Raw genomic sequence first — 16349 nt, forward strand, 5'->3', positions numbered from 1 at the left:
CCGCGTTTGGGGGGCGGGTCCCGGGACTCGGCCTCGCAGCCAGTGCAGGGGCTCCTCCCGGGGGGTTCGGGGAAGGGGTCACGGAGCAGAAGGCCCAGAGTAAAGCGGGGACACAACCCCCAACCCGGGTCTCAGCGGCAGCAGCGGAGATGCAGGCAGAGCCGCGCAGCGCCCCCTGCGGGCCGGGCCTGGGCAGCAGGAGGCAGCCGCCGCCCCAGGGCGCACTGGGACCCGCTGGCTCCTGCTGACCTCAAACTGGGGCCGCCGGCGGGTCCCCCCAGGCCCTGGCCCCGGGGCTTCCCTATTCGCAGGGGAACCCGTGGGGGACGCGGGGCCCACAGCCCTGTAACGGGTGCCACCCGCACGGGCGTCCTCTGAGCCCCGGGCGCTTCCGTGCCTGAGGCGGAGGCTGTCCCTCCGGGGAGCGGGCTGCTGTGTTCCCTGGGCAGAGGCGCTGCGGCAGGTGCGGTGACCCGGCTCGGCCTCTGGGGACATAACTGGGACCGTGTCATTAGGAACCATCACCGGTTCCCACGGGAGAGCCTAGCCGGGAAGGCCTGGGACCTGCGCCCGGCTGGGCCAGCAGCTGCTCTCCCCTCCCCCCCCCCAGGTGGGAGAGTAGAGATGGTCCCTCCTTTTGCATCTTAGGGGGCCACATGGGCACAGAACGCAGGCCCCACGCAGCTCTGCAGAGCATCCTCTGACCGGCAGGGAAGCTGGAGAAAGCCAGGCGCGGAGCTCACTGTCTGCCTCTCCGATGGGAAGGACAGTGTGGGTGGTGACGCCCCATGAGCACCGCTGTCTGTCCGGGACTGGGAACCGCACTTTGGGGAGAAGGGGAGGCCAGTGCTGGGATGGGGGCGGGGCGGGAGGCAGCAGGCCCGTCCCAGAAAGAGGCTGGTGCTGGGAGAAAGGCCACAGCATGGCCCTCACCCTCCAGCCAGGGGAGCGGGGCTGGCAGAGGTGAGTGGGAAGCAGGGAGGCCATGGCTGGTCCAGATGGACAAGGGCTCCTTTCTCCGCAGGCGGGAACTTTAAGAACAAAACATTGCTTCCGGGTCAGGCTGCGCTGGCATTTCTGGGGGAATAGTCGCTGAGGGCCAGGCCAGGGGGCAGGCGAGTGGTGGCACAGGCTGCTGAGTGGAGGCGATGGCGTCTGTCGCTCTCACAGCAGGAAGGGGAGACGCTTCTTTCCAACGCTGTCCAGGGCGCACGTGTGTAAGAGCGCTGGGTTTCACTGGTTTTAGGAAAACTCGGCATTTCTCAAAGGAAAACGCAGCCCCTCTGCAAGGTGCCCCTTAATTCTGTCCCAACTTGTATGTCAGTCATCTGTGAGTCTCTCCATGCCACAGTGCCTGCTCCTTTGTGAGGGACCCACACGGCGTCTTCATTACAAGGTCACTTGTACTTGTCTCAGTGCCCTGAGTGCAATAAAAACTGCTTAAAAAATCCCTCAATGGGTATGTTCTTAGGACACAGGTGGTTATTTTCTCAGGATAAATGCCCAAGAGAGACATTTCTGTGCATAATGTGAGCACATTTATTACTGCGTCTTTCAATACATTTACATTGATTTCAGGGAAGAGAGAGGGAGGGACAGAAACATCAGTGATGAGAGTCAGTCATGAGCCTCCTGCACGCCCCCTGCTGGGGATGGGGAGGGGCACCAGGGCCTGTGCCCTGACCCTACATCATAAGTTCACCTCCTGGTTCATAGGTCCATGCTCAGCCCCCTGAGGCCACCAGCCCCGGGGAGTGTGAGCACATTGAATGGCGGGGACGTTAGGGAAAAGCTTCCTTAGAAACTGTGTGCATCCACCTCCTTCCTCCGGCACCACAGGGTGTCTCCCTCCCTCTGCCCCCACTCCCATCCTTTCCTCCATCTTTCCCAAACCGATGGATTTCCATTTCATCCCTGTTTCTCCTGTTCCACTTTCTCATTATTGTCCCCATGTGTCTGTCACACAGACAGGTGTTTGACATCCGCATTTCTTCTTCCCACGTTGTCCCTCACGTGCTTCACTGGCGGATTGGGCTGTGGATGCTTTTAGACATTGGGCTTCGGAGAGAAGGACACGCAGCCCCCACGGGACCTGGTCTGACCCGCGAGGCCTCAGTGCTGTCGGGAGCTGGCCCGGAGCTCACAGCGGGGCCGGTTCCTCTCCCATTGGACACGAGTCACCTCTCAGAGCGTCACCCTCAGACACGCCGTCCCGAGGCCATGACAAGGGAGACAGAGCCACACCGTCCTCCCTGTGTCTACACACAGACACACACAGGCCCGCTCAGCTCACAGAGGACCACACAGCACCCTGCGCGGGCTCATGGCAGCGAGGCTGCTTCCCTCCAGCTGCCCCCCATCCTCGCTGCAGGCGGCCTTGTCCCTGGACAGTCACTGAGCTGCCCACCCACAGCCCTGCCCCCCTGACACCACCCATCCGATGAGCCTGCTTCCCCAGACCCTCCCCAGGTCGCCATCCAGAGCCCACCTCCTAGATGTGCCCCATCTCCCCCTTCCCGCTAGGATGCCTCATGGCCCCCGAGGGACAGGATCTCCCCCAGCAATGATGACTAACCCACCTCGCCTGCCCACAGGGGTCCCCTGGGCTTTGGCTGAGGATCACTGGTCCACGGGGCCCTTTCTCTGTCAACATCTTGGTGCGTCTCTGAGTTTGATTCTGGGCCTGAGGTTGTCTCTCTCGAGTGTGAGGTTGACATGGACAAGTTTTATGTTTTCCTTCCTGGTTTCCACCTTTGGGTGTTGGTTTGAGAAATTCTCATCCACAACTGCAAACGCTTCACATATAATGTCCTCTGTGGGAGAGCATTCCAGGGCGCAGGGAAACGGGGCTGTTAGAGTGTTGGGGGGAGTTAAGGGGAGGAGCAGCAGGTAAGGGGTTCTAGGGTGGAATCTACAGTGACCTCCTCTGCGTTCTGTTCTCTAAGTACGTGCGGGGCCTCCAGGGAGCTGCGCCTGCTGGTTCAACAGACACTTTCTCTTGCGGGAAAGCCTGCTGTGCCTGCTCCTGTCACCGGGTCACCAAACACAGCACCGAGGTCCGGGGGACGCACACAGGAAGGCTGCAGGGAGGGGCGCTGTGGGCCCTACACCCTGAGGGCGCTAACTCACATCTGAGGTCACGCCTGTGCGCTCGGTGTCACATGCGTGTTCATTACACGCTCCTGGGCAGCTGGGATTGAGGATCACCGAGACCCACACACACAACTGGCGTCAGTGACACATGCAGCCCCGTGGCTTCCACGTGCACACACGGTCACCTCCATCCGTCTGTGAGCCCACGGGGCCTGCGGGGCAGAGACTGGACACTGAGAGCATTCAGCCGGGCGCCGTCTCATGGGGCGGCTACACGCCCCCCGGCGGCTGGATGACAGGTCCCTGAAGGGAAGTCCCTGCTCCGCACAGGAGCCACGTGTCAGGGGCGCAGTGGCCACGGCAGCTGGTGGCCGCCACGTGGGAGAAAGCGGTGCAGAGTGAGTCCTGGCTCACAGAATGTGCTGCTGGACAGACTGCTCCACTGTGGGCGGGGCCTCAGGGCTGAGCACGCGGTCCATTTGCATAAAAGGGCCAGGCCTGGCCAGGGGGCTCAGGGTGAGTGTTGTCCTGGGCACTGGAAGGTCTCAGGTGTGACCCCTGGTCAAGGCGTGTGGGGGAGGCAACCATCAGTGCTTCTCTCCCATCCCCGTTCCTCTCTCTCTCCCTCTCCCGTCCTCTCTCTCTAAATCAATAACATTTTTAATTAAAAGGAATAAAATAATTGCCAAGATGGCTGCTCCTACAGACACATCAGGTGTCTGTGTGGGATGGGAGCGCTCACTCAGCTGGGGTGTAGACGCCACAGGAGGGGTCTGGGGGACTGGTGTCTTCAGGCACAAACTCTCCCTGTCCCAGAGGGGACACCCCTGTCCCTCCCCCCACCTCCCAGGCTGAGGGCTCTCCCTGTCGGATTTCCAGGGTGAGCTCTCTTCTAGAAGGTCCCAGGGGCAATGCTGTGAGCTCAGTTTTGGACGCAGGATCTGCCTCACGGAGAGGGATTCTGGGAAGAGAAGAGGAGGCAGAGGCAGTGACAGTTGGGATTCTCTCCCTGCTTTATCCAGAACAACCTTTCTCAAAGTGTGGTCCGTGGAACCCTGACGTCTCTGAGAGCCTTTCCCGGGATGTGGGGTCAACACTGTTGGCAGGAGATGAAGGACATCCTGGCCTTTTCACTCCGCTGACAGGGGCGCTGATGCCAAGCTCAGCACGAATGGGCTGACACCCGACCTCCATCATCGTTCCTCCCACCAGCACTGACCCGCAGAGAGAAGACAGACAGACAGAGAACAGAACCAGTTTCCCTTTAAACGATGCGGTGGAAGGCGGTGAAATTATTCCATTCACTGAAGCCTCATCCTTCCATCCACATTTTAAAACATCGTGGACTCCGGTGGAGATGCCCCAAAAGTGAACGCGGTGCCTGCATCCGCCCACAACCACAGAACAATGACCACCCTCCCCACAGCCGGCACTCAGAGCCCCTGGGATCAGCCCAACAGAACCTACAGCAGCCACAGACTCAGAGCCACAGGGAGCAGACTGCTGGCTGCCGGAGGGCGGGGGGACTGGGCAGAGCAGGTGGAGGAGGAGGAACTACAACACGGTCCCTACAGTGTGGTCATGGGGAGGAAAGCACAGCACAGGGAACACAGTCAATCATGTTGTAACAGCTACATGTGAGGTCACATGGTCTTACATGTATGGGGCGATCCCTGTATAAGTTCTATGAATGTCTAATCGCAGACTTGTCCACCTAAACTAATACAATATTGTACATCAACTGTAATTGGAAAATGAAAATATTCTCAAAAAGAAGATATATGTATCTTGCCTTCATTACACAAATGGATTAATTTCTTAACTGTCTGTAATAAAAATGGAGGATTAAAATAACCTTATATGATGACCCGGGAAGTACACAGAAAACCCTCTGCCACATCCCAAGTGTCATGTACCCGGGAGATCATGTGTGTGAGCGGGGCTAGCCTCTTTCTCATGGAATCCATGTTTACTTTTTAAAAAATTGAGCCCTGGCTGGTTTGTCTCAGTGGATGGAGCATAGGTGTACTGACTGGAGGGTCCCAGCTTTCATTCAGCTCAAGGGCACACGCCCTGGATGTGGTTTCAATTCCCAGTAGGGGGCGTGCAGGAGGCAGCAGGTCCATGATTCTCTGTCATTATGCATGTTTCTATCTCCGTCTCCCTTCCTCTCTAAAATCAATAAAAAATATATTAAAAAAAATTTGATATCAGAGAGGAACTGAGAGGGAGACAGAGATGGAAACATCCAGGATGGGAGAGAACCATGGGTAGGCTGCCTCCTGCACGCCCCCCCCCCCCCCCACTGGGGATGGAGCCTGCAACCCAGCAGGTGCCCTCACCAGGAATGGAACCCTGACCTCCTGGTTCAGAGGTCAATGCTCAGCCACTGAGCCACACCGGCCTGGCCCTGTTTACTTAAAAGAATGAATGACACAGACACTAGGATTGCTGAGATTGGGTGAAGTGGCACACACTTTCTCAAACAGGAACGTGAGTGCCCAAGCTGGTTTGGCCCGGTGGGTAGAGCATCAGCCTTCGGATTGAAGGGTCCCAACTTTGATTCCAGTCCACAGCACATGCCGGAGTTGTGGGCTTAATCACTAATGGGGTGAGCAGGAGGAGGCCAAGCAAAGATTCTCTCTCATCATTCATGTTTCTCTCTCTCTCTTTCCCTCTCTCTCCCTCCGCTCTAAAATCAATAACTATATATATATATATATATATATATATATATATATATATGTATGTATTTTTTAAATATATTTTATTGATTTTTTACAAAGAGGAAGGAAGAGGGATAGAGAGTTAGAAACATCGATGACAGAGAAACATCTATCAGCTGCCTCTTGCACACCTCCTACTGCAGATGTGCCCGCAAAAAAGTTACGTGCCCTTGACTGAAATCGAACCTAGGACCTTTCAGTCCACAGGCCGACGCTCTATCCACTGAGCCAAACCGGTTTAGGTAATAAAAAAAATATTTTAAAATAATAAACATGAGCTTCTTACTTCAGGACATGTCACCTGGCAGGGGACCACGGACAGGCCTGTTGTCTTGATGAAATGTGAGCCCCCGAGAGAAAACCAGAAGTTGGAAAAGGGGTGTCCCACCACGTCAGCTAGACCCTCCCCAGTGCGGACACACTTTCCTAGGGGCTCTGTGGGAACAGACACACATGTGAGCTTTGATGACAGTGATTAATGCACCAGCACGGGAAGGGCTCTGGGACTTAGAGACACAGGCATCACTTTAACTGACCTGCATGAGGACAGAGCCACCCAGCAAGACAGCTCTGGGGACGGTGACATGACAGAACAGGAAATATTCAATATTCCCAGCCAGCGGGGCTTGTGGGTTGAACATTGACCTATGAACCAGGAGGTCACAGTTCACCTTTTTGTCAGAGCACATGCCCGGGTTAGAGGCTCGATCCCCAGTGTGGGGCGTGTAGGAGGGAGGGGATCGATCTATGATTCTTTCTCATCATTGATGTTTCTCTCTCTCTCCCTACTTGAAATAAAAGAATATATATTTAAAAAACTAAAACAAGAAGAATGCAGTCAATATGGTTTCAGGTCTCACTGTGCAGAGCCCTTTCAGAAACGACCACTTGTGTCGCTGCAGTGACTGTCACAGGTGAGCACCCACACTGACCTGAAAAGGTCAGGAAAACGCTGCTCCTGCCCATTTCTGTGAGGCCGTCTGTGTCCTAAGAAGCTGCAGCCACAATAACAGATAAAACGCAGAAGCAAATGTGAACACCCAGCGTCTCCCAGGGAGACGGGAGGATGTGAAAGGGGAGCAGGCCCCTCCTCTCTCCTCCTTGTTCTCTGGGAAATGGGTGTTTTCCATAAAAACATGCCTCTGTTACCCTCTCACGGGCAGTGAGCATGCGACGTGCATTAATACTTGTTTCCCGTGTGATTCCGTGAGTGGTGACTGTGACAGACGGAACCACATAAACAGGATTATTGGCCCCTCCCGCCTGTGTGAGGTGCACAGAGATGGTGAACCCCAAACCTTGGAAAGTCCCTGAACAGCACAGCGCCTGGGCCCGGCCTCGGGGGACAGTGTGACGGGCGCTCCGCGCAGGAGGGGGGTCAGGACCGAGTCCAGGGCCCAGGCCTGGGCGCAGGTCTCAGCAGGGGACAGAGTCTGGGGGGGCAGCTCCGTGGTGGGGACTCCCCAGCGCCCTGGTTTCACTTCTCCTCTCCCAACCTGTGTCGGCGCCTCCTTCCTGGATACTCGTGACGCGACCCCACTCCTCACTCCCATTGGCTGAGCGTTTCCAGAGCAGCCAATCAGCGTCCCCGCGGCTCTGGTTATAACTCCTCCGCGGAAGCGCCCGGACTCAGAAGGTCCCCTACGCGGAAGATGCGGGTCATGAGGCCCCCCACCCTCCTCCTGCTGCTCTCGGGGGCGCTGGTCCTGACCCCCAGCTGGGCCGGTGAGTGCGGGGTCGGAGGGGGCGGCTGTGCGGGGAGGAGCGAGGGGACCCGGCGGGGGCGCGGGGCCGGGAAGGCGCATGTCAGCCCCGGCCCTGCCCTCCGTCCGCCCCCCAGGCCCCCACTCCCTGAGGTATTTCTACACCATCGTGTCCCGGCCCGGCCGCGGGGAGCCCCGCTTCCTCGCCGTCGGCTACGTGGACGACACGCAGTTCGTGCGGTTCGACACCGACGCGGCGAGTCCGAGGGTGGAGCCGCGGGCGCCGTGGATGCAGCAGCCGTGGGTGGAGCAGGTGTACCCGGGGTATTGGGAGGAGCAGACGCTGAGGGCCAAGGGACACGCACAGACTTTCCGAGTGGACCTGAAGACCGCCCTCGGCTACTACAACCAGAGCGAGGACGGTGAGCCGCGCGCCGGGCCCGTCACGACCCCCCTCCCCACGGACGGGCCGGGGTCGCCCCTAGGGTCCGGGTCCGAGCGTCACCCCGAGGCGGCGGGATCCGCCCGGCCCCCACCCGGGAGGAGCCCGCGGGGACTTTGACGCGATTTCACTTTCAGTTCAGATTCAGGCCCCGCGGGGCGGGCGGGGCGGGGCTGACCTGGGGGCGGGGCTGACCTCGGGGCGGGGTCAGGGTCTCACACCATCCAGAACATGTTTGGCTGCGACGTGGGACCCGACGGGCGCCTCCTCCGCGGGTACTGGCAATTCGCCTACGACGGCACCGACTACCTCGCCCTGAACGAGGACCTGACCTCCTGGACCGCGGCCGACACGGCGGCTCAGATCACAAAGCGCAAGTGGGAGGCGGAGGGTGTGGCAGAGCATTGGAGGAGCTACGTGGAGGGCCTGTGTGTGGAGTCACTGCGCTTGTACCTGGACAAAGGGAAGGAGACCCTGCATCGCGCAGGTACCAGGGGCCCTGGGGCCGCCCGCTCTCCCCGGGGCTGGGGTCCTACAAGGAGACAGGACAGGGGGTCAGTGTCACACACCCCTCCTTGGGTCAGGGAGGGGGTCCCCTGGATGTCCAGGTCACATACCAGAGGGACTCCCCTCCTCTCAGGGACAGTTAGGGGTGAGGCTCTCCTGGGGTGCAGGGAGCCCCCCTGAAATAGCCCATCAGCGGTTCCCATGGGCCCTGCAGGGGCTCTGGGACCCACGGGGACCTTCTCTCTCAGGCCTTGTGCGCTGCCCACACCCCCGTGTCTGAGACCTGACCCCAACTTTTCTGAGTCACGTTGGCCTCCACCCTGGTTAGGACCACAAATCCCTTCACTCCCCTCAGAGACCTGCCTGCTGCCCTGGGCTGTGTCTCTCTGATTCTAGAACTTTCTAAAGACTAGGAGGTCCTGTCAGGTACCTCTGCCCAGGCCTGTGTGGGGGCAGCGTGCACCCTCCCCGACCCAGGTGTATGTCCACTCTCTGGATGGTCACATGGGCGCTGCTGGAGTGTCCCATGGCAGATGCAAAGGTCCTGCATTTTCTCCCCCCCCCCCCGTTCAGGCCCCCCAAAGGCACACGTGACCCACCACCCCGTGTCTGCCCATGAGGTCACCCTGAGGTGCTGGGCGCTGGGCTTCTACCCTGCGGACATCAGCCTGAGCTGGCAGCGTGATGGGGAGGACCAGACCCAGGACATGGAGCTGGTGGAGACCAGGCCTGCAGGGGACGGCACCTTCCAGAAGTGGGCGGCCGTGGGGGTGCCCCCCGGAGAGGAGCAGAGATACACGTGCCATGTGCAGCACGAGGGGCTGCCCGAGCCCCTGACCCTGAGATGGGGTGAGGAGGGCCGAGGGCACAGAGCCTCTTCTCAGGGCAGCAGGGGCCCTGGGTGACCTCAGTGGGTTCGTGGCTGAAGCCTGGGGTCAGGGCCCTCACCCTGCCTTCCCTTCTCCCCCCAGAGCCGCCTTCTCACACCTTCATCATCATCCTGGGCATCGCTGGGGGCCTGGTTCTGCTGGGAGCTGTGGCTGGAGCTGTGATGTGGGGGAGGAGGCGCTCAGGTGGGCAGGGTGGGGTCTGAGTGTCTGTCCCTCCGGGGGTTCAAGCCCAGGTAGACGTGTGTCCCGCCTCATTCACCGGAAGCACTGTCCCCACGCGTGTGATGGCCAGTGTGGGGCTCTGTGCTCACACTTACTTTTTAGTGAGGCCCGTGGGAAATGAGGGACCCACTTATCACCTGATGATGCTGGTGGTGGGGACCCCGTTCCCAGCAGCCCCAGGTCAGAGGGCAGGTCCCTGCTGTGCACAGACTCCAGGAGGGCGGTGGGTCCAGTCCCCACACATGCACTTCCCTCAGGTTTCCTGGTCCTGCCCTGGGTCTATACACAGGGTTCTGGAAACTTCTCTGGGGCCCAGGACTAGGGCTTCCTTTAGGACCTCATGGCCCTGCCTCCTCCCCGGTCTCTCACGGGATGTTTTCTTCCCGCAGGTGGAAAAGGAGGGAGCTACGCTCAGGCTGCCAGTGAGTATGGAGGGGTGACCCCTGAGTCCCTGGGACAGTGCAGACGCCACCCCCATAGTTCCTCCTTACTCTCCTGCCCTGGGCTCTGACCCCATCCTGGTGTGTCCCCCCCAGGCAGTGACAGCGCCCAGGGCTCTGATGTGTCTCTCTCGGCTTCTAAAGGTGAGACCTGCCGTGGGGAGGGGAGGGCAGAGGGAGGCCTGGGTGGTGGGGAGTCTGTGGGACACTGTGAGCATGAAGTGGGTTTGAGAATGTCACCAGTTACAGCCACTGCCCTGAATCTGCTCATGATGATTGTCCTCCACAGCGTGAGGCGGCTGCCTTGTGGGTCTGAGTGATGGAAGATGTGTTCACGCTCCCACTTCCTGATCAAGAACCTCTGATTGGGGGCTGGCCCCGCCCTGCTTTCCACACTCTCCTGTCCCCAGAGGCAGCTGGGCCCTCCCCATCCCCATCCCCATCCCCATCCCTGACTTTCCTCCCTGGTGCTCTGAGCTCAACTGCCTGCTCCATGTTGAAATGAGATTCTGGATGTGACCTGGTTTGTTCCTTTCTTGCCAAGAAGGCTTGGGGGGTTAATTAAAGGGGAAGATCCTAAATGCTGAGGGGAAATAAATAGAAGCACCAAGAACTTTCCGGGTCCCGTGTGTTTGCTATTCTGGGCCTGTGGCAGGTGGAACGGGCGGGGCTGGGAGGATGAAGCGTGGTCGGGACCTGTGTCTGGTCAGGGCTCAGTGCATCGTGGGCTTTGACGTGGCCACTCCTCGGCCGGGTCACCTCTCTGCTCCTCTGACCTTGTCCCTAAGGGGACCCTGTCCCATCAGGACCTGTGGTCACAGGGACTCACACCCCCCAGGCTTTGACCCGTGTCCTAATGCAGCGCATCTCCAGGACCCATGGGGGATTGAGCTGCAACCTGGGCGTGTGCCCGGACCTGGAATGGAACCATGACCTCCTGGTTCACAGGTTGATGCTCATCTGCTGAGCCAGGGCAGTGGGGCTGGGAAGGTGACTTTGAGGAAAGATGAGAAGGTGCTGAGCGTTTCTCCATGAGTGTTGGGGGGCAAGTTCTCGCCACGCGGGGAGGCCTCCAGCGCAAACGCACTGGGCAGGGAGCAGTGTGTGCTGGGAGCAGCCGGAGGCCGGTGAGGCTGAGGCAGAGTGCAGTGGGAAGAGTCAGCTACATGGCCCCTCAGGGGGGGCTGGGGGCGAGGAGGAGCTGTGACTGTGAGAGTTTTGAGCAAAGACCAACATGGTCTGGTCCTTTCTTTTAAAAAGATCAGGCTGAGCCAAAACCGGTTTGGCTCAGTGGATAGAGCGTCGGCCTGCGGACTGAGGGGTCCCAGGTTCGATTCCGGTCAAGGGCATGTACCTTGGTTGCGGGCACATCCCCAGTAGGAGGTGTGCAGGAGGCAGCTGATCCATGTTTCTCTCTCATCGATGTTTCTAACTCTCTATCCTTCTCCCTTCCTCTCTATAAAATATCAATAAAATATATTTTTTTTAAAAAAATAAATAAATAAATAAATAAAAAGATCAGGCTGGCTGGGCCGGTGGCTCAGGGGTGGAGCGTTGACCTATGTAGCTGAGTTGATTCCCGGTCAGGGCACGGGCCTGGGTTGCGGGCTGGATCCCCAGTGTGGGGCCTGCGGGAGGCAGCCGATCAAGGATTCTCTGTCATCACTGTTTACAGCTCTCCCTCTCCCTTCCTCTCTCTGAAATCAATAAAAACATATTTTTTAAAATAAGAGGGTCCGGCTGGCTGTTGTGCGGGAACGGTGTCATGAGGAAGGGCCAGTGGGGCTGCAGGGAATGGAGCCCACACCTCCCGGTGTCCCAGGGAGAGACTGGTTTGGCTGGGATGTGAGGGGTGGGGACCGTGGGACGTGGTTGGACACTGAGCACCTGTGAAGATGGAGTTCACAGCATTTCCCAGTAAGTCTGGGGAGCGGGCAGGAGTGGAGGACGAAGCCCCAAAGGTGAGCCAGGCAAGTAGAAGGAGGGGCTTGTGGTCAGCAGAGGGGGGTGGGGGAGCAGGGCCTGTGGGGAGCCTTGGGCCTGCCAGGCCTTGCACTGGAGGGAGGTGAAGGGGGGTGTCGGGCCGCTGGACGCTGAGTGTGGGGACCGTTAGGAGGAAGGGCAGGCTGGGGGAAGAGGTGGGAGGGGGCAGCAGACAGGACAGTCACAGCCAGGAGCGTGGCCCCAGGGAGCAGGGGCTGCGGAGGGACAGGAAGGAGGAGTGAGCTGGCCGGTGCCAGGCAGTGTCCTCAGCCCGCACCCAGCGCCCACGGCCGGTTCTGGCGCGGAGACCAGCGAGCGGGGGCCTGTGCGCGGGGTCGCCTGGACAGGGCGCTGAGACGCAGGGGCTGCGGCAGGAGTGGCCGGGCTGGTGCTGATGCTGCTGGTCCCGGTCACACTGGGTAGCCAGAGCCTCCACCCGAGGCCGCCCGGCTGCACCAGCCTCACCGGGGCTCCTTTAAAGGGGAGGCCTCGGGCGCCGCCCGGGTGGCTCAGGGGACACAGCATCAGGCTGTGCACCAAAGGGTCCCGGGTTCGATTCCGGTCAAAGGCACGGACCTCGGTTGCAGGATCCTCCCAGCCCAGGCCCTGGCCAGGGTGGTGCAGGAGGAAGCCAATGGGTGTGTTTCCATTCCCTGCGGGTCCGCGGGGCCGGTGCGGGGTCAGGCGGGGCTCCGTCCAGCGGGGACTCACTTTCCCTACCGCCCGGGACAGGCCGCAGCCGAGCAGCTGAGCGCGGCCCTGCGCCCGGGGTCTGAGCAGAAGGAGGGGCCGCTCCCGCCCGGAGGACCCTGTCCCCACAACCTGCGGGCGGGGGGGGGGGGGGGCCAGGAGGGGGGCTGCCCTCCAGGCAGCGGAGACGGGGCAGTGTTGGGGCTGCGGGAGCCCCGCCCCCGGGAGGGAGGGATGCACTGGGGGGTGCGGGCTCCCCATGGGAAGCGCGCTCTTTCCCAGGTCCCTCGGGTCCAGCGCCGGGAGGGGGGTGGGGCCTGGGGGGACCTGGCGCTGAGCCCTGGGATGGGGCCCCCCCGTCACGACCCATAAACTCCTGAGGGGAAGGGAAGCCCCCCACGGATGAGAGCCTCCTTTTATGGGGACCCCGCGTCAGAGTAAGGGGGGCCGCGTCCCAGACGCCACGTGTAGAAGAGCCCCCAGGGGAGCGCCCCCCCACGCCCCGCGCTCGGCTGCCCCCGCGCCCTCTTCACACGGACACGCCCTGTGGGGCCTGCGTGTTCCCATCAGGTCACCGCTGGGGCCGTGGGGGGCGCAGGGCTTGGGGGGCCTTCACAGCGCCCGCCCCCTACTTCCCACAGCCAAGTCCAGCCAACCCTCTTTTTATAAATTTTTTAAAATATATTTCTATTGATTTCAGGAGGAAAGGAGAGGAAGAGGGAGAGAAACACCAATGATGAGAGAGAACCATGGATCCGCTGCCCCCGGCACGCCCCCAACTAGGGATCGAGCCCCCAACCCAGGCCTGTGCCCTTGACCGGAATCGAACCCGGGACCCTTCAGACGGCAGGCCGACGCTCTATCCACTGAGCCACACCGGCCAGGGCTAGAGCCAACCCTTTAATGTGCTCCGCACACTGCGTCCCCATCCTCCCGTTAAACTGAGGAGACTCCCAACACCCAAACTCTTTCCTTGTCCGCAGGGCCACCCCCTCTTTCCCTGAAACCTCCTGTCTGTGCGGGGGGGGGGGGGGGCGCCCTCCCACGGGGGTCCGCGGAGCTGAGAGGCGGCAGCTGTGGGGGTGCAGGCGCCTCAGGGGGAGCTGCTGCCCTGGGTCCTAATTCCTCCTGAACCGCCTTCTGAGGCGGAATCAGCGTCCACGTCACAGTCACGGCCTCGCCATCCTGTCCCCTCCCTCCGCCTCTTCCTCCTCCGGGGCGGGCAGGACCTGAGTGCCCAGCAGCTGCGGGGTCCCCCTGCCCTCCGTGCCCCGCCTGGGCCCGCACCCTCCCACGTGCACACTTTGTTATAGGAGACCCTGCAGTCATTTATTCATATAGTAACCATAGTGTTGGAAGGAAAGGGCTATTCTTTCAGGGGGGATACTGAACTGTTTAGGGGTGCCGGCCACGGTGTTGGGAGGTGGTTTTCAAATTTTTCAGCAAAAATTGTGGCAAACCGGAATTTTGGGAAACTCGTGTCCCACCGTGTAAGCTGGACCGCTTCCCAGGGCTTCCCCGCGAAGGTCTCCAGGACTTGCAGGGGTCCTCAAACTTTTTATTTTTTTATTTTTTAAAAAATATATTTTATTGATATTTTACAGAGAGGAAGGGAGAGGGATAAAGAGCTAGAAACATCGATGAGAGAGAAACATCGATCAGCTGCCTCCTGCACACCCCCCACTGGGGATGTGCCCGCAACCAAGGTACATGCCCTTGACCGGAATCGAACCCGGGACCCCTCAGTCCGCAGGCCGACGCTCTATCCACTGAGCCAAACCGGTTTCGGCTCAAACTTTTTAAACAGGGGGCCAGTTCCCTGTCCCTCAGACCGTTGGAGGGCCGGACTATAGTTTTTAAAAAAAAACTATGAACAAATTCCTATGCGCACTGTGGGCCCGGGACGCGTCGGCTGCTAAGCAGGACAGGCAGCGGCACCCGGCGGGCCGGATCGATGTCCTCGGCGGGCCGCATGTGGCCCGCGGGCCGTAGTTTGAGGACGCCTGGCTTAGAGGAACACGCGTCCCATGCAAGTAGCCCGCGTGAGGACAGGAGCCCGCCGGCAGCACAGCCTGCACATCGGGGCACAACAGGACGGGAAGGGTTCACACGGGGTCGGGCTCCACCCCGCAAAGCCCTCTTCAGAAACCACCGCTTCTGTGGTGTGAGTGACCCGTCAGAGGCGAGTGTTCACACTGACCTGAACGTTATGGAAAGCACCCCTCCTGTGCATTTCCGGTGAGGCCGTATCTTTCTTTTTCTAAACACGCACCCTATTTGTATGGATTTCAGAGAGGAAGGGACAGGGAGCGAGAGATGGAAACATCGGTGATGAGAGAGAATCATGGATCGGCTGCCTCCTGCACACACCACACCCCATTGGGGATCAAGCCTGAAACCCAGGTACGTGCCCTTGACTGGAATGGAACCTGGGACCTTTCAGTCCGCCGGCTAATGCTCTACCCACTGAACCAGATCAGCTAGGGCAGTGGTCTGCAAACTGCGGCTCACGAGCCACACGCGGCTCTTTGGCCCCTTGAGTGTGGCTCTTCCACAAAATACCACGTGCGGGCGTGCACGTACAGTGCGATTGAAACTTCGTGGCCCATGCGCAGAAGTCAGTTTTCGGCTCTCCAAAGGAATTTCAGTCGTTGTACTGTTGATATTTGGCTCTGTTGACTAATGAGTTTGCCGGCCACTGAGCTAGGGCAATGCCGTATATTTCCAAGCATTGCCCGCTAAAGAAGAGATGAAACGCAGAAGCAAATATGAAAACCCAGGGGATGTGCAAGGGCGTAAAATGGGAGAAGTCCCCTCCTCTCACTGCCTCGTTTATCTGGGAAATTGGTATCCTATCTAATAAAGAGGTAATATGCAAATTGACGGTCACTCCAACACACAAGATGGCCACCACAGGATGGCCAGCAGGGGAGGGCAGTTGTGGGCGATCAGGCCTACAGAGGAGAGCAGTTAGGTGTGACCGAGCTGGCAGGGGAGGGCAGTTAGGGGCAATAGGGCAAGTAGAAGAGGGTAGTTAGGGTCGACCAGCTGTCAAGGGAGGGAAGTTAGGGGTGACCAGGCCAGCAGGGGAGGGCAGTTAGGGGCAATTGGGCCAGCAGGGGAGCAGTTAGGCATCGATCAGGCTGGCAGGGGAGTGGTTAGGGGGTGATCAGGCTGGCAGGCAGAAGCAGTTAGGGGCAATCAGGCAGGCAGGTGAGTGGTTGGGAGCCAGCAGTCCTGGATTGTGAGAGGGATGTCCGACTGCCCGTTTAGGCCCGATCCCATCAGGGGTCCCAGATTGGAAAGTGTGCAGGCTGAGTTGAGAGACAACCCCCCACGTGCACGAATTTCATGCACCGGGACTCTAGTTTTTCATAAAAACACTATTTCTGTTAACATCTCATAGGTTACTAACATGCTACATGACTTGATAATTTTTTCACCCTGCGTGATTCCCCGTGTGGTAAATATTGACAGACGTAACCCATGTAAACAAGATTATCTTGGGGTTCTCCCTCCTGTGTGAGGCTGCACGGAGATTCTGACACCAAAATGTCTGGGCGTCTCTGAACAGCACAGCGCCTGGGCCCGGCCTCGGGGGACAGTGTGACGGGCGTTCCGCGCAGGAGGGGGGTCAGGACCGAGTCCAGGGC

The 16349-nt window shown here is 59.5% G+C and overlaps 1 protein-coding gene across 1 annotated transcript; it reads left to right on the forward strand.

The window, feature by feature from the left end:
- The first annotated feature begins 7426 nt into the window (after window positions 1–7426).
- LOC308234881 (patr class I histocompatibility antigen, A-2 alpha chain-like) lies at window positions 7427–10636 on the forward strand. The gene is made up of 8 exons (XM_080643302.1): window positions 7427–7544; window positions 7660–7944; window positions 8176–8451; window positions 9045–9320; window positions 9443–9544; window positions 9973–10005; window positions 10120–10167; window positions 10313–10636. The coding sequence occupies exons 1-8, from the start codon at window positions 7472–7474 to the stop codon at window positions 10315–10317; spliced, it is 1098 nt and encodes a 365-aa protein (XP_080499428.1). The 5' UTR covers window positions 7427–7471; the 3' UTR covers window positions 10318–10636.
- Window positions 10637–16349: the final 5713 nt, after the last annotated feature.

Source organism: Plecotus auritus, assembly GCF_963455305.1.
Source record: "Plecotus auritus genome assembly, chromosome: 10".
Classification (NCBI taxonomy): domain Eukaryota; kingdom Metazoa; phylum Chordata; class Mammalia; order Chiroptera; family Vespertilionidae; genus Plecotus; species Plecotus auritus.